The sequence below is a fragment of the Poecilia mexicana genome, unplaced genomic scaffold, assembly GCF_051168715.1.
Source record: "Poecilia mexicana isolate PSO_F unplaced genomic scaffold, ASM5116871v1 scaffold_12, whole genome shotgun sequence".
NCBI classification, from domain to species: Eukaryota; Metazoa; Chordata; class Actinopteri; order Cyprinodontiformes; family Poeciliidae; genus Poecilia; species Poecilia mexicana.
Window position 1 is genome coordinate 21,243,596 of NW_028263381.1, and position 15,854 is coordinate 21,259,449.

The 15,854-nt window shown below is 39.1% G+C and overlaps 1 protein-coding gene across 1 annotated transcript in view; it reads left to right on the forward strand.

The window, feature by feature from the left end:
• The window catches only part of grin1a (glutamate receptor, ionotropic, N-methyl D-aspartate 1a), a 49,958-nt gene that overhangs the window by 13,885 nt on the left and 20,219 nt on the right, over positions 1-15,854 (forward strand). Inside the window, exons 6-17 of the mRNA XM_014970962.2 lie at positions 246-420; positions 2,483-2,627; positions 4,372-4,458; positions 5,628-5,763; positions 6,414-6,541; positions 8,592-8,756; positions 9,966-10,084; positions 10,411-10,523; positions 12,747-12,895; positions 13,771-13,928; positions 14,370-14,531; positions 15,486-15,595. Coding sequence (XP_014826448.2) covers positions 246-420; positions 2,483-2,627; positions 4,372-4,458; positions 5,628-5,763; positions 6,414-6,541; positions 8,592-8,756; positions 9,966-10,084; positions 10,411-10,523; positions 12,747-12,895; positions 13,771-13,928; positions 14,370-14,531; positions 15,486-15,595 — 1,647 coding nt within the window. The remainder of the gene's footprint in view (positions 1-245; positions 421-2,482; positions 2,628-4,371; positions 4,459-5,627; positions 5,764-6,413; positions 6,542-8,591; positions 8,757-9,965; positions 10,085-10,410; positions 10,524-12,746; positions 12,896-13,770; positions 13,929-14,369; positions 14,532-15,485; positions 15,596-15,854) is intronic.

The following is a 15,854-nucleotide window of genomic DNA, read 5'->3' on the forward strand; positions in this document are numbered from 1 at the left end:
TATCTTATATTTCCCCAACAGTGACAGCAGTCAACGGCAGGAAGATATTAATTGGTGTTCCAACTGTAACAACAATCTCTCCATGTGTAATGCCATTTAGTCTGTATTATTCAATGTTATTTTATAAGTATATATATATATTATGGCGCTAGTCTGGTGTTCCTGTGCGCCCCCTAGTGGTGTGGGGGTCCTAAGTGTATTTTTTCGCTCCTGTTGGTGACGGTTTTGTTGCCGCCGGGTCTCAGGTCTGATCGCCCTCCAGCTCATTAATGGGAAGAACGAATCGGCCCACATCACCGACGCCGTGGCGGTGGTGGCCCAGTCCATCCAGGAGCTGTTTGAGAAGGAGAACATCACAGAACCGCCCAAGGGCTGCGTGGGCAACACCAACATCTGGAAGACGGGGCCTCTTTTTAAACGGTGCGCTCGCCACAAACCACTCAACATTCACACATTTTGCTCTGATTTTAGATCTTCACCAATCATTGCAACTTTCACATAAATCTGACCAATCACTGCAACTCGCCTGGATTTCGACCAATCCAGCCGAATTTAACTTCCTGTTTCACAACGTCTCTCTGACGCCCAGAGAGGGGGGTCCAAAGTGTGGCCCGGGGGCCATTTGTGGTCCTTGAAATAATTTTGATCGGCCCGATGACCTCAAGTCAAAAACGTAAAAATTTCACCAACAAAATAGAAAACAAATTTGGAAATTGTCTTTTTTTTAAGGATTTATAGACTTTATGAAAAAGTTCTTTATTTTCAAGCAGGTAAAAATAAAAATCACAATTTACAAATTTTTGTTTTTTAAATTTAATGTAAAAACGTTTGGACACCTCTGAGTTCATTGAAAGCCTGTGTGACACTTAATGGTAACATATAAAACTATTTCTTTATTGTTTTTGCAACAAGACTTTTTTCTCCATTTTGTAAGTTAATTTATCTGCCAATTAAACTGGTAATTTTTCATAAATATTCAGGAATTATTGACTTAAAACAAGCCTCTGTATCTTGCTGAAAGGTTAATTTTAAGTTAGTTTTGTCTGATATATTTGAACGTGAAACTAGACCAAAATTACTTGGTGAGATTTTGTGTTTTTCATTGTAAACGTTACATTTTATTTGTCGTCGTTACTCATCAAGATGTTGGTCAATGTTTCATTTATTATGGTTCAAAAACAAATCAAAACAGGTGGAGTTAGTCCAGATTTAAAGGAACTCAGTGTTTCAGCTGTTCTGCAGTTTTTTTTGTATTTGAGGTATTATTTCAATAAGATACTTGAAATGTGATTCACTATTTTATTATAAACTGTATGGGAGTCCTGTCTGTTTTTTTGGGAACTCGACTTTTTCGATGGGAAAGTAAAGTTTAGAAAAATGAGAAACTTTGACAAAGTTTTTGTGAAAAGTTGCTGCAAAATCAGTCGTTTTATTCCACAACAATAACAAACAGTCATTGTAACATCTGGACAGGTGCAGCAATGCAATTAGCGTAAAGCTGGTTGTTTGAATCTGTCACATGACCGACTACTAAACAAACAACGACTAACCTGCATGAGAAAACTAAGATTCAAACTGGTGAGGCGTCGGTCAGACAACCTAAAGCTCCACCCATCATTCCTACAGCTCATTTAAATGAAAACAGATATTTACTCATCATGGTCTGATCATTTCTTCATGCCAGCCGACTTGCTGTGTGTTTTCTATGCCTTCTCTTCTGAATTTATTCCTGAAAATGCAGAGAATGTGGAGTTGATGCATCCTGCAGATGGAGCTGACCTAGATACAAGAGGCTTCGCTGCTGCGTCACTGAAGGAAACGCAGTTTATAAAAACTGATGCAGCTGCAAACAGTCGAGCCTGTTTTCTGTCATGATTTTTATATTTTACAATAGAAATGTGTCGATTTGCTGCATCTGACGGCTGAGAGGAAATAATTCATGTTAAATCAAACTTTTAAACTGTGCAGGTGAAAACATGTCTGCATGAATCCATTCACTTTCTAACACAAATATATATTATGAAAAAGTATTAAGGTCACGCTAAAATTGTTAAAGAAAAGTATGAGAATAAAGTTATAAAATTACAAGATGAAAGTTGAAATATTGAGAAAATAATCATGATATTGACTTTATTTCAACTTTATTATTGTAATTTTATGACTATATTCTTATAATACGACTTTTTCCTCAAAATGTGACTTTATTTTCATATTATTTTGACGTTATTCTTGTAATTTTATGACTTTATTCTCATAATTTTATATTATTTCCATGATAGGATTTTATCTCAGTATTAAATTTCTTTTCTCAAAATGTCTTTATGATTTGATTTATCCTCAAAATTTGACTTTATTCTAATTTTATTTTGACTTTATTCTAATTTTATTTTGACTTTATCTTTTATTTCTTATTTCCACTGTAGTTAATCGTAATACACAAACACATATTTGTTTATATATAATATTTTTCTTTTTGCCACAGAGTGCTGATGTCGTCCAAATATCCGGAGGGTCTGACGGGACGCGTCGAGTTCAACGACGACGGAGACAGGAAATACGCCCACTACACTATTCTGAACTACCAGAAGTCTCGCCTGGTTCAAGTCGGCATTTATAACGGCACGCAGGTAACGGTTATTAAAACTCTAACTAGTGTTTTGTTTCTTTTTGCTGGTTATTTGGTTTGAATTAAATCCAGTCTGGATGCAGAATCAGTTTGAGCATCACAACGTCATCAGCAAATGGGGCATTTAGACAGGATTTTTCACTACAGTGGGCCAGAAATGCATATAAACTAGGGCTGAAACAAGTAATCATGATTAATCTGTTATTGACATAATCTTCAACTAATCGATAAATCGCTAACTTGTGTAAACAGATTCATAAAAAGACCATTTTATGAAAGAATAACGTATTCAGAGCAGTAATTAAGCCAAAACGGCACAAAATATAAACATTTTGCTTATAAAATGTAAAAGACTTTCTTTGTTTTTACCCAAAACTCTTCAAGACGAAGTTTTAGCTTCTCCTGGTTTAAATTTATAAGATAAATCTATTAAGCATCTTCTGCTATTAAATTATTAGTTGATTAATAGAAAAAAGGAATCAGCAGATCAGTCCTACATATTGATAATCAATCAGAAAAAGCTGAACTTTCCACATGTTGATATCAGGATAATTTTTATTTTAATTCACTTCATTTTAGGCAATAAAATGTTTATTTTATTTTTTTATTTGTATTTTTTGTCTTGTATGTTTAATATTACATAAAACAAATTTACACTGCAGAAACACAAAATCCAACCCAGTATTTTTGGTCTAATTTCTAGTGCGAATCTTAGTTCACTTGAAATAGGAAAAATAACTTACAAATAACTTTTCACCAAGATATAAAACCTTGTTTTAAGTCAATAATTCCTTTAAAAAAGTGCAAATTTTACTGGCAGATTATTTAATTTGTAATAAGACATTTTTCCCATTTTATAAGTAAAATAAAACTAGAACTTTTTTGGAGTTATTTACTTAAGTCAGGCTCCTATTTTTTGCTAGAAAGTTACTTGTAAGTTAGTTTTGTTTTATTTTAAGTGCTTTTTTATTTTAATTTTATTTGAATTCCTTTTAATATCTGAATATTAACACTAGAAACTAGACAAAACTACTTGGTAAGATTTTGTGTTTTTGCAGTGTCAGGGTTTCCCTCAGTGTATTATAAGCCTGGCGGGCCACCAGGCTTTACTTGTGACCCCACCAGGCTTAGCATTGCTTAATTATTTAAGTCTCTTTAAAGGTTTTTGCATTTTTTAAGGCTTTATAGTTGGTGTTCATGTGTTAATCTTTCAATAACACATAATTATTGAGTGTTATTTTCAAATTTCCTGTCAACTTTAAACATTTTTTAACTCAAAAACACGACTTCCTTCGCACCCAACCACCGAGCTCAGCAAGTTTCTGGGGGAAACCTTTAGTGTATATTTCTAATATTGTATAAAATAAGTAAAATCTGCAGAATATGCTAATGTTTTTGATCTGATTAATCAATTAACCGTCAGAATAACTGATAGAGTAAAGGATTACTAAATTATTCAGTGCTGCAGCACTAATATAAGATGTTAGTTTTGTTCCTTGTGTCGCCTGGAAGCTTTTAAAAGAAGAAAACCCGACTGGACGGCGCAGATCGGGTTGAATGTTGGTGAGTTGCTGCAGGTGTAACACAGAGCAGAGGTGAAGGCAATAAAAACAGAACCGCTGAGCCGCGGCGGAGCCACGCTGACTCATTAGTGATGCTCACCCGCGGTGTGTGGAGCCTCATCAGCAGCGTGCCTTCTGTCAGCGCTCAGCGCTAACGCGGCCGCCTGTCCGGCGTCGCTGCAGGTGGTGATGAACAATCAGCGCAAGATCATCTGGCCTGGAGGGGAGACGGAGAAACCGCAGGGCTTCCAGATGTCGACCCGATTAAAGGTGAGCGGACTCGGACACGGCTGCCACCTCCACACACACACACACACACACACACACACACACACACACATCCATCCAATGTTCTCACACCACAGGAGCTGCGCTGCAAAAACACATTTACCGAGTATTTTTGGTCTGTTTTCTCCTGCAAATGTCTTGGTACACTTGAAATGAGAAAAACCTGCTCAGAAGTAACTTTTCACCAAAATATATGAGCTTGTTTTAAGTAATACTAGTTTCACTGGCAGATTATTTCACTTATGGAAAAATATCTTAAGACAGTAAAACTAGAAATTTTTCATCAATATTAGGCTTGAAATTAGTTCCTTTCCATCACTGAAAAGTTACCTCTGAGTTAGTTTTGTCTTACTTAAAGTATATTAAGATATTTGCAGTAGAAACTTGATAAAAAAATACCTGATAAGATTTTGTGTTTCTGCATTGTGGGTACTTTGCCGTTACCTAGCAACGCCAGCCAAGTCCAGCTCTGTTGCCTAGCAACCTAAGCAGAACTTAGGACTGCCGTTTGATTAGCTACTGCAAGTTTTCAGCTATTTTGAAAATCACAAATTCCTATTTTTGAGTGATATTTGATCTTTTCAGTTACTTTTCAGTGGATTCAACTAAAGAGACGCACAGATTTATTTTTCTGACGAATTTTGGCTCAAGTGGTGTAACACTGCAAAAACACAAAACCTTACCAAATATTTTTGTTCTAGTTTCTACTGCAAGTATCTTAGTAAACCTGAAGTCTTAATATATGGGGACATTTCTTGTTCCACTGCCAGATATTCTGCCAATCACCAGTATTTATTAATCAATGTAAAACAAGCTCATGTATTTAACTGAACAGTTGCCAGTCAGTTTTGTATTATTTCAAGTTGACAAAGTTACTTGCGCCAGAAATTAATCAAAAATATTTGGTAAGATTGTGTTTTTGCAGTGTAAGATTTATCCATCTGTTTTTAAAGTGGCAAATGTTTAATCTACTGCAGGTTTTCAGCTCTTTGAAGATCAATAAACCCTAATTCTTTACTTTCAGATTTGATCTGTGGATTAATTAACGAGCTGCAGACGGATTATCCTCCTTTGCTAATTTGTCATTTTGTGTTGCCTTAATTTCAGGAGTCTTTTTAATGCTTTTAATCTGAACTGTCTACCTGCTGCAGATCGTGACGATTCACCAGGAGCCGTTTGTGTATGTGAAACCGACGATGCAAGACGGGACATGCAACGAGGAAAAGGCATTAAATGGAGTGATAATAAAGAAGGTTATCTGTACCGGGCCCAATGAGACCATCCCAGGTAAAACAACAGACGCATTTCATCACATATACAGTAAGTTAGGATATCATTCAGAGGTTAAATTAATTCAGAAAACAGTGAATTAATTGATTACGTAGTTTCATTACCTACAGAGGGATTTATTTCAAACACTTATTAGACACAATCTGGTCCAGCAGACAATCAGTGACACCTTCCACAAAGTGGATAAGCCACAAGATGAAAAATGGGAAATTTAGTGGAAGGAAAAAATGTGCTAGAGCAAAAAATCGACAAACAGGGAAAATTGCACCCTCGATAGGACTGTGAAGACGGGGTAAGCCGTTGAGAATATTGAAAACGGTACATCGACATCTCTTCTGGTTGACATTTCTCTAATAAAAATATATTTTTTAGCATCTTAGAAACTGAATATTGGGTTTTCATGACCTGTAAATCGTCAATATTAAAGGAGAAAAAAACTTAAGCTGGAATATTTCACTCCAAAAATAAAGAATCTCTGTAACATATGAGTTCAATCCAAAATAAATTCACTTTTCAGTTCTGATCTATTTAGATGAAAATGCAGCATCCGTTCTGAAGCAGCGTTTCAAAAGTCTCTTCCTCCTTTACATTTATATTAAAACGTATAAATGTGACGTCCAGCATGACTGTTGGTGGTTTTCCGGCAGGGCGTCCCATCGTGCCGCAGTGCTGCTACGGCTTCTGTGTCGACCTGCTGATCAAACTGGCCATGACCATGAACTTCACCTACGAGGTCCACCTGGTGGCTGATGGGAAGTTTGGAACCCAAGAGCGGGTAAAAAAAGACACATTTCATACAGATAAACTCACTAATTTGCACGCTATTGGTTGGTGTTTGCAAAGCAGCCAATCTAGGAGCAGCATTCATTAATTTCTATTTAACTTTATCAATTTGGACGTTTTTGTACTAATATTTGGATTTATTCTGCTTGTAGAAACAAACAAAGCACTTAAACAACAACAAAAAAACATCTAGCTGAATTTTTTTAGCAATACATTAATGTTTTTTGGTGTCTGGAAAATGAGCCATATCAAGAAACTCCAAAATGCTAAGTCACAACCTGGCACTCCACTGTTGCCTAGCAACCACATGTGATCTCCAGCCCGTTACCTAGCAACCCAAGCTGAGTTCCATCTAGTTTGGTCAGCTGGTTTTACCGCTGTATGCGCTGTACAATGGCTGCTGGAAAAGACAAGTGTTTTGTTGTTGACTTACCATCCGGAAACCACTTGTTGGTTGTGCAGGAGGTTCTACTAATGCTTTTCAAAGATGTACGGCTGTGTAATCAAGCACCTGTTTGCAGCCATTTTGATGTGCGATTTGATGGGCAGCAGCAGATTATTTAGATTTAAACTGACAAGACGCCCTAAAACAGCTAAAATCTCTTTATTAAAGAATGATTTTCTGCATAAAACGTGACAAACATGTATTATATAGGCCATAGACCTACAGTAAACTGATCAAGGAAGCACAATGGGCCACCTTTTGTTTTCTAGTTATTGTAGACAATTTAAGCATAAAGTAAAAGAAGGATAGAGAGCATTCTGTGGTTGTTAAATGCATCGTTTTAAATGTTTTAAGTCAGTTTTTGGTTAGTACTTTTATGGGAAGTTCTGCAGGAGTCCACTTTTCATCTGGGTTGAGGTTACTGCAGAGATCCGTAGAGGAGAAGAGGAGGAACACTGGCTGAACCAAAAATAACCTCTGTCCTTATTCATAATACATCAAAGTAGGGTATCCCACTGTAGCACTGCAGCAGACATAAAACACACACCACAAAGAGCAGCACAAACAAACCATAATCTACTTCAGTCGTATCAATATAGATCATTTTTACCAAGTCGGTTCAATAATTTCCATTCTGATTATTAATACTTTGTTTGCAGAAGCTTTTATTTATTGTTTTTGGTGTCATGTTTTATTTTGAATCTTTTTAAAGTGTTTTATACAAAATTAGTTTATTGGTCAATATATTAACAAAATACAGCCCTAGAAAAAAATTAAGAGACCACTTAAAATGATCAGTTTCTCTAATTTTACGTTTTTATAGGTAAATGTTTGAGTAAAATGAACATCGTTCTGTTATTCTATGAACTACCGACATGTCCTGAAATTCCAAGCAAATTATTTGAAATGAGAAAAGATGCAGAGCTTTCAGACCTCAAATAATGAAAAGAAAACAAGTTTATAAACAACAATACTAACGTTTTAACTCATAAATCCATGTTTGGTGGAATAACCAGGAGGTTTTCAGTGCAGTGCTCTCTCAATTTTTCCCCCAGAGCTGAATATCTCGAAAATGGTGTCAAAACAGCAGTAATTAGCAGTAATTTATCAGTTTGTGTCTTGCATTTATTTTTTAACGTTTGTCATGGAGACACTCAGATTCTGTAAAAAAACAAAAACAAAAAAAAACAATAACATATTTAGTTACTGGATGAATTATTGAGGAAGCCTTAAAGTGGTTTGGCTGCCAGCAATCAGCACTTATAGCTGGGAAGATTGTGGATGTCAGCCAGGATGTTTTGTCATAAGGAGTTTGTTTTCATGCTTCAGTCGCTCATGTTGGTTTTCTGTAGCGTCGGGTCAGGTTAGCACACAGTTTCTGGGCTAATGCTACATCTTCTAACACTGAAAAGTGCCGAGAGGGATGCAAAGCTCACTATTACATCCAAAAAAGCTGTGGAGATGCAAACGATGCTCTGACAGCAGACCCTGCAACGTGAACCGCCTCAAACCAGTTTGGTGCCTGACGCATCTGTGTGTGCAGACTAGCGCTCCTACGCACTGCAGGGTTATTGATGCCTTTGCTTTTGTACTTCAGGTGAACAACAGCAACAAGAAGGAGTGGAACGGCATGATGGGAGAGCTGCTGGGTGGGCTGGCTGACATGATCGTGGCCCCGCTGACCATAAACAACGAGCGTGCCCAGTACATAGAGTTCTCTAAACCCTTTAAATATCAAGGCCTCACTATTCTAGTCAAAAAGGTGAGAAACACTCACATGGTCCTTTTGCCCAGCTATTTATGACTAGAGGTCCTACTGCGGTACCTCATGTTAAATTTAACTTTTTCTTTTATTTTGTACATTATTTCAGCTGCTACAGTTCATTATCTGGCCAACAGCTGGCCAGATGCTAGCTAACAGTGTTGTCAAATTTTAATGAACAGCTATTGAAAGAAACACTGTCAGCTTCTCAAAGTTAGGCTAACAGATGCTCTGTGTGGCTAACAGCTGCTATCAATCAAGCTAAGACAACTTAATGGCTGCTCTGAGTCGAGCTAGCAGCTCCTCGGAGCCAACTTTACAAAATTTAGAGCTAACAGCTGCTCTGAATCGAGCTCACAACTGCTCAAGGTCAATTTAATGGCTGCTGGTGGTTTATTTAGCGGCTGCTCTGAGTCAAGCTAGCAGCTTCTTGGAGCCAACTTAACAAATGGTCAAAGTGAAGCTAATACATACTCAAGGTTAGCTAACAGCTGCTAAGAGTCAAGCTAAAAACTGCTCAAAATCAGTTTAATGGCTGCTCGGAGTTGATTTAGCAGCCATCAGAGCTTGACTCTGAGCAGCTGTTAGTTTGACTAGATGCTAGCTAGTCAAGCTAACCTCTTCTCAAAGTTAGATTAGCAGAAGCTGAAATTCTAGCTGGAATCTGCTCAGAATCAAGCTAAAAAACCTGTCAACGTTAGTTCAACGGCTGATCAAAGTCAATTTAGCAGTTAATGAGTCAATAAATGCTGAGAGTCAAGCTAACAGCTACTCAGAGTGAAGCTAACAGCTACTCAGAGTGAAGCTAACAGCTACTCAGAGTGAAGCTAACAGCGACTCAGAGTGAAGCTAACAGCTACTCAGAGTGAAGCTAACAGGTGCTTAAAGTCAAGCTAATCTGCTCAGAGTTGATTTGACAGCTGTTTACAGTTATTGTAAGCTAAAAGCTATCCAAAGTCAGAGTAACAGCGTGAAATCAGATCAAGAACCGTTTAGAAATCAAATTTCTTCATCTTAAATATCTACAATTAAAAACTAGTAAGTGGAATAATACCTGTGTTCAGATCTCATTTGTCTGTGTTGTGAAGTTTTATGGCTGTTTTGCCTTCACTGTTGCTGCTTAATGCATTCTGCTACACATTGAATGCGACCTCTGCAGTGCACCTGTCATTCTGATGTAATCCACTGATAACCTGTATGTGTTTTTAGGAAATTCCTCGAAGTACGCTGGACTCATTTATGCAGCCGTTCCAGAGTACGCTGTGGCTGCTGGTGGGTCTTTCGGTGCATGTGGTGGCGGTGATGCTTTACCTTCTAGACCGGTTCAGGTACAAGAAGGGCGTGTTTGTCCATATGTGTGTTTGTATACACAGTGTGTGTATGTCTATATGCACTCCTCAGCACTGCAGATCTTCCCTCAGTGTGGATGAGAGGGCAGACCGAGGTGAAGATTGCCTCCGACCATCCCACTGCTCTGTCCCCGTGCTACAGTCTTTAGCCTTTTTCCTTTTCTCCGACAGCTAATCTCTGTCTTGCTTCGCTCACTCATGTTCAGTTCCCTCCTTCTCCTGGGAAAATGCTGGGATTCATTCCCCTGTGTGAACTCAGACATCTCATTTTATCCTCTGCAACCCTTCCGATTTTTTCCCTCTAGTCCATTTGGAAGATTTAAAGTAAACAGTGAGGAAGAGGAAGAAGATGCCCTCACCTTGTCATCTGCCATGTGGTTCTCCTGGGGAGTGTTGCTGAACTCTGGAATTGGAGAAGGTCACACTTTACAACTTATTTGCTTATCTAACGTTGCAATAAAATCAACTGGGCTATTTTCACTGCAAAAGCACAAAACGTTACCAACTGTGTTTTAACCAGCTGATCAAACTGCTGGAGTTCTGTTTGGGTTGCTAGGTAACGGAACTGGGCTCGACTGGCGTTGCTAGGTAACGGCGCAGTTCCCACACTACAAAAACACAAAATGTTACCAAGCATTTTTGGTCTAGTGTCTAGTGCAAGTACCTTAGTGCATTTGAAATAAGACATAACTAACTTAAACTAACTTAAAGTCAATAATCCCTTAATATTGATGAAAAAGTTCTAGTTCCACTTATAACTTGAGATTTTTCCATGTTATAAGTGAAATAAAATGCCACTGGAACTAATACATCAAGAGCACAGTGTCAAAATCAAGGCTCGCGGGCCAAATCCGGCCCGCCGTAAAGTTTTATGTGGCCCAGAGCAATGCATAAATAGAGCCTTGAAAATAACTGTTGTATGCTTAAATAACATTTTATCAAACAAATGAAAGCAGTTTTAAATAGAAGAGGATTAGCGACACCAAAATAAATAAATAAAAGAATCTGACTTGTTCCCTGGAATTAACAAGATTAATTCTCACTTTAATTTTTTTAGATGAAAAGTCAGAATTCTGGGGGGGGGAATGTCAGAATCTGAGAAAGAAGTAAAAATTCTGAGAAAGAAAGTAAAGGTTCTGGAAAAAAATTAATTCTGAGATAAAACAGTCAAATTCCGAGAAAATATTAGAATTTGGAGAAAATGGTAGATTTCTGAGAAAGTGAAAATTCAGAGAAAAATTTCTGAATTGTGAGAAAAAAATCATTCAAAATGTCAGAATTCTGACATTTTTCTTAGAATTTTCACTTTTGATCTCAGAAAATTAAAGCCAGAATTCTTTTTATTTTCCAGCGGTCAAATCTTCTTCCATAGTTTTCATATGTATACTACCAAATTCCACCAGTGTTGATATTGTAAATAATAAATATCTATAAACATTTTAGAGGCTTGTTAACAGGTTTCATCAACACATTTTACTACCACCGGCCCTTTAAGGACATTCAGAATCTCATTACGGCCCAAAATGAAATGAGTTTGACGTCCCTGATCTAGACTTATGTTAACTAGCTGCTAGCAGCTCTGAGCGTTGCCTGGCTTCACTCCTCTTCATTTGAATAGATCGCGACTCCAATTAAAACGAACATTCAGGGTGTTATAAAGTTTAACCTTTATCAGATGTCTTCCTGTTGCTCCCTGCATCCCTCTGTGGGCTGAAGGGATGAGCAGCTTTGGTCCGTTTGCTCGCTGCTGGGCTGGCAGACAGTGCTGCCTTTCATTGGTAATGGCTTCTGGGATGTCTGGAGGTTCCTCACTTTGGATTCTTGACAGGGTGAAGAAAATCACCAAGGAAGCTGCAGCTTCCAGGAAAGGGGTCGTCATGGCGACAGAATCAGTCAAAAGCAAGCGGCCTACCGGAAAAATACAACCAATCTGAATCCATCAGTTTACACCAAGAACAAGCAAACTAAGCCACCAGTCAGTCAAGACTAAAGCAAATCCAATCAAGGTTCGCAAAGTTTACGCATAATTCACTTTTTCACCTTTTAATACTTTCATTTTGGTCTCGGCTGCTTCTAAAAACAGTCTAAGCATTAAAAAACACCATCCAGCTGTTTTTTTGTCAAGTTGAAGTTTTAAAATGAGCCGTTTCAAAAAACTCCTTATTGTTAAGTTGCAATCTACAGACACTGCCCTGTTACCTAGCAACCCCAGCCACGTCCAGCCCGTTACCGAGCAACCCACGCTGAGCTCCAGCACGTTTGGTCAGCTGGTGTTACTGCTGTACAATGGCTGCTAGAAAAGACAAGTGTTTTGTTGTTGACTCACCATCCAGAAACCACTTGCTGCATTCTTGTTGGTTGTGCAGAAGGCTCCACTTCTGCTTCTCAAAGATCTATGGTTGTATAACTGTGGATCTGTTTGCAGCCATTTTCACATGCAAGAGAGTTGATGGCCAGCAGCAGCTTATTTGTATTTAAAGTGACAAGACGCCCTAAAACAGCCAAAATCTCATTATCTAAGAATGATTTCTTGCATAAAATGTAATAAATATGTTTTGTATAGGCCATAGATCTATCCTAACCTGTTCTAGGAAGCATTTTAAGTCACCAGAGCTGAAAACTGGTCTTGAACTCAACACAGGTGCACCGCGCAGCTTTTCAGCGAGAATCCTTGGCATGGTGTGGGCTGGCTTTGCTATGATCATTGTGGCTTCTTACACTGCCAACCTGGCTGCCTTCCTGGTGTTGGACCGGCCTGAGGAGCGCATCACCGGCATCAATGACCCAAGGGTGGGTAACGCACCAACCATTCATATGGTGCTGTCTAACATCACAAATGTTTTTATTCAACTGCTCGTTTTTCAGCTTTTATTAACAGCTGCTTAAAGTAAATTTAATGACTGCATGAATTTAACTTGGCGGCCTACTCAAAGTTAATTTCATGGCTGATGGGGTCGATTTAGTGGTTTATCTTAGTCAAGCTAACTGCTATTTGGAGCCAACTTAAAAAATGCTAAACTCAAGCTAATAGCTGCTCAAAAAGTCAGGATAGCCAATGCTCAACGTCAATTTAATTTAGCGCCTGATCTTAGTCAAGCTAACTGCTACTCATAGCCAACTTGGCAAATTCTTAAACTCAAGCTGACCAAAGTAAGATTTGTAAATGCTCAGAGTCAAGCTAAAGCTGCTCAAAATCAATTTAGCGAATGCTGTGAGTTGTTTTAGCTGCTTTTCTGAGTCTGGCTAACGGCTACATCCAGCTAACTTAGAAAATGCTCAAACTCAAACTAATAATTGCTCAAAGTCAAGCTAATAGCTGCATAGAATCAACCTGGAAACTGATCAAAATCCATTTAATGCCTGCTCTGAGTAAAGCTAAGAGCTGCTACCAGTCATCTTAACATAATCAATCAAACTCAAGCTAACAGCTACTTTGAGCTAACTTAATGTATTCAAATGTAAGGTAGCAGCTCGGCAAAGTCAGGACTGCAAAGCTAAAAACTTCTGAAAATCAGTGCAGTTGATGCTCTGATCCATTTTAGCAGCTGCTCTGCGTCAAGCTAATAGCTACTTGCAGCCATCTTAGCAAGTGCTCAAACTCAAGCCAGGAATGCAAACTGCTAGCAGAGGACTGATGAATGTTTGCTGTCCTTCTGTGTGTGCAGCTGAGAAACCCATCCGATAAGTTCATCTACGCCACGGTGAAGCAAAGCTCCGTGGACATCTACTTCCGACGACAGGTGGAGCTTAGCACTATGTACCGCCACATGGAGAAGCACAACTATGAGAGTGCTGCAGAGGCTATCCAGGCCGTGCGTGACAAGTGAGTCTCGGCCAGGCCGGGCCGACCGGAGCGTACGTCGGCCGGCTGCTTCACACAGATTAGGGTCGGTCCGGTTTAAGGCGGGCCGGTCGGGTACATGGACCTCTGGGCCAGATGGAAGCGGCAGGCCTTACTGCGACCTTTCCTTCTGACCCGGGTCCATTACTCCTGGCGCTGAGCGCGAGGTTGAGCTAATGTTGAGCGTAGGAGCGCCCTTTTCCAGGTCAAACCCGGCCGAACGTCAGAACCCGATGGGGCAGGCGCCTCACCATCTGGCCTTGGAGTTCATTTGGTAAACGCTGAATGACACTTGATTTGGTGTGCGAGGAAGAGAAGGTTGGGAGGCGTAAATGTGTCTGTAAATCATTGTACTGTTGCACCATAACCCGCTCCTTCCCCTCCTCCCTCCTCCCTCCCTTCCTGCCCGTTCCCCCCCCACAGCAAGCTGCATGCTTTCATCTGGGACTCTGCGGTGCTGGAGTTTGAAGCCTCGCAGAAGTGCGACCTGGTGACCACGGGAGAGCTGTTTTTCCGTTCGGGCTTTGGCATAGGCATGCGCAAGGACAGCCCCTGGAAACAGAATGTGTCCCTGGCCATTCTCAGGTCTGTCCCAGCGGAAGCTGCGATTCTCGTATGAACTTTGATTTTTGTTTCATTTCTTTCTTATTCGTATGATTTTATAGTCACGATCCGACAGTTTACAGTCATTCAATATGCAATTATGGAGGAGGATTAGAGCCAATGTAAAAGTAAAAAAAGAAATCAGACTTAAATCTCAGAATTCTGATTTTAGCCTCAAAATTCTGGCTTTTTTCTGAGAATTCAGATTTTTTTTTTTCTAAGAATTCTTATTCTTTTTTCTGAGTTTTGACTTTAATTTCAGAAATTTGACTTTTTTCTCAGAATTCTAATTTTAATTTCAGAATTCTGACTTTAATCCCAAAGTGTTTATGCTAATCCCAGAATTCAGACTTTTTTCTAAGAATTCTTACTTTTATCTCTGAAATTTGATTTCAATCTCAAAATTTTGACTTTAATCTCAAAATTTTGACTTTTTTCTCAGAATTCTGATTTTAATCTCACATTTCTTACTTTTTTCTCCAAAGTTTTACTTCAATCTCAGAATTTTGACATTTTTCTCAGGATTTCAGAATTCCAACTTTTTTCTAAGAATTCTGATTTTAATTTTAGAATTCTGACTTTTTTTTCAGAATTCTTTTTTGTCTGAATTTTGACTTTAATCTAAACATTTTAACTTTAATCTTCTGAGATCAAAAGTCAGGTTGCTGATGGTCTTTATTCAGATTTTTTCTCTCATAAACCTGAGAAAAAAGTAATTTTTTTTCTTTTTTTAGTGGCTCTCATCCTCATCCATTCTCAATACATCGGCTTATGTGACATCTTCTTATATCTTCCCTCTCCAGCATTGTTTGTCAAGTTTCTGTCTGTCTGTTGGACCATCCGTCTCTGTTGCACATGGGAGTGAGCGGCTCGAAGGTCCTGCCTCCGGAGGCGCCGTATTAACTTGTCCACCTCTCTCCCCACTCCCCCCTGCAGTTCTCATGAGAACGGCTTCATGGAAGACCTAGATAAAACCTGGGTGAGATACCAGGAGTGTGACTCACGGAGCAATGCCCCAGCCACACTCACCTTTGAGAACATGGCAGGTATGGTCCCCTCTGCGTAGAGAAAGCCTTAAAAGTGATTGGACAAAAACTGCAGTGGTAAGTTACTGTAGCCCTTTTTTGTCCAATACCTTTGCCGTACTTTTCTTCTTGGTGTCAGCGTGGGTGCTCTGTGACAGTTCTGTGCCGTTCTTCGGTATCGTTGTTGTTGTTTACAGCCGCTGTCGTCAACTTGGAGCTGGTGAAGGAAACGGGGGCGACCGCTGAGCATCACAAGCGTTCATGCTCAGCGGGAGCGGCG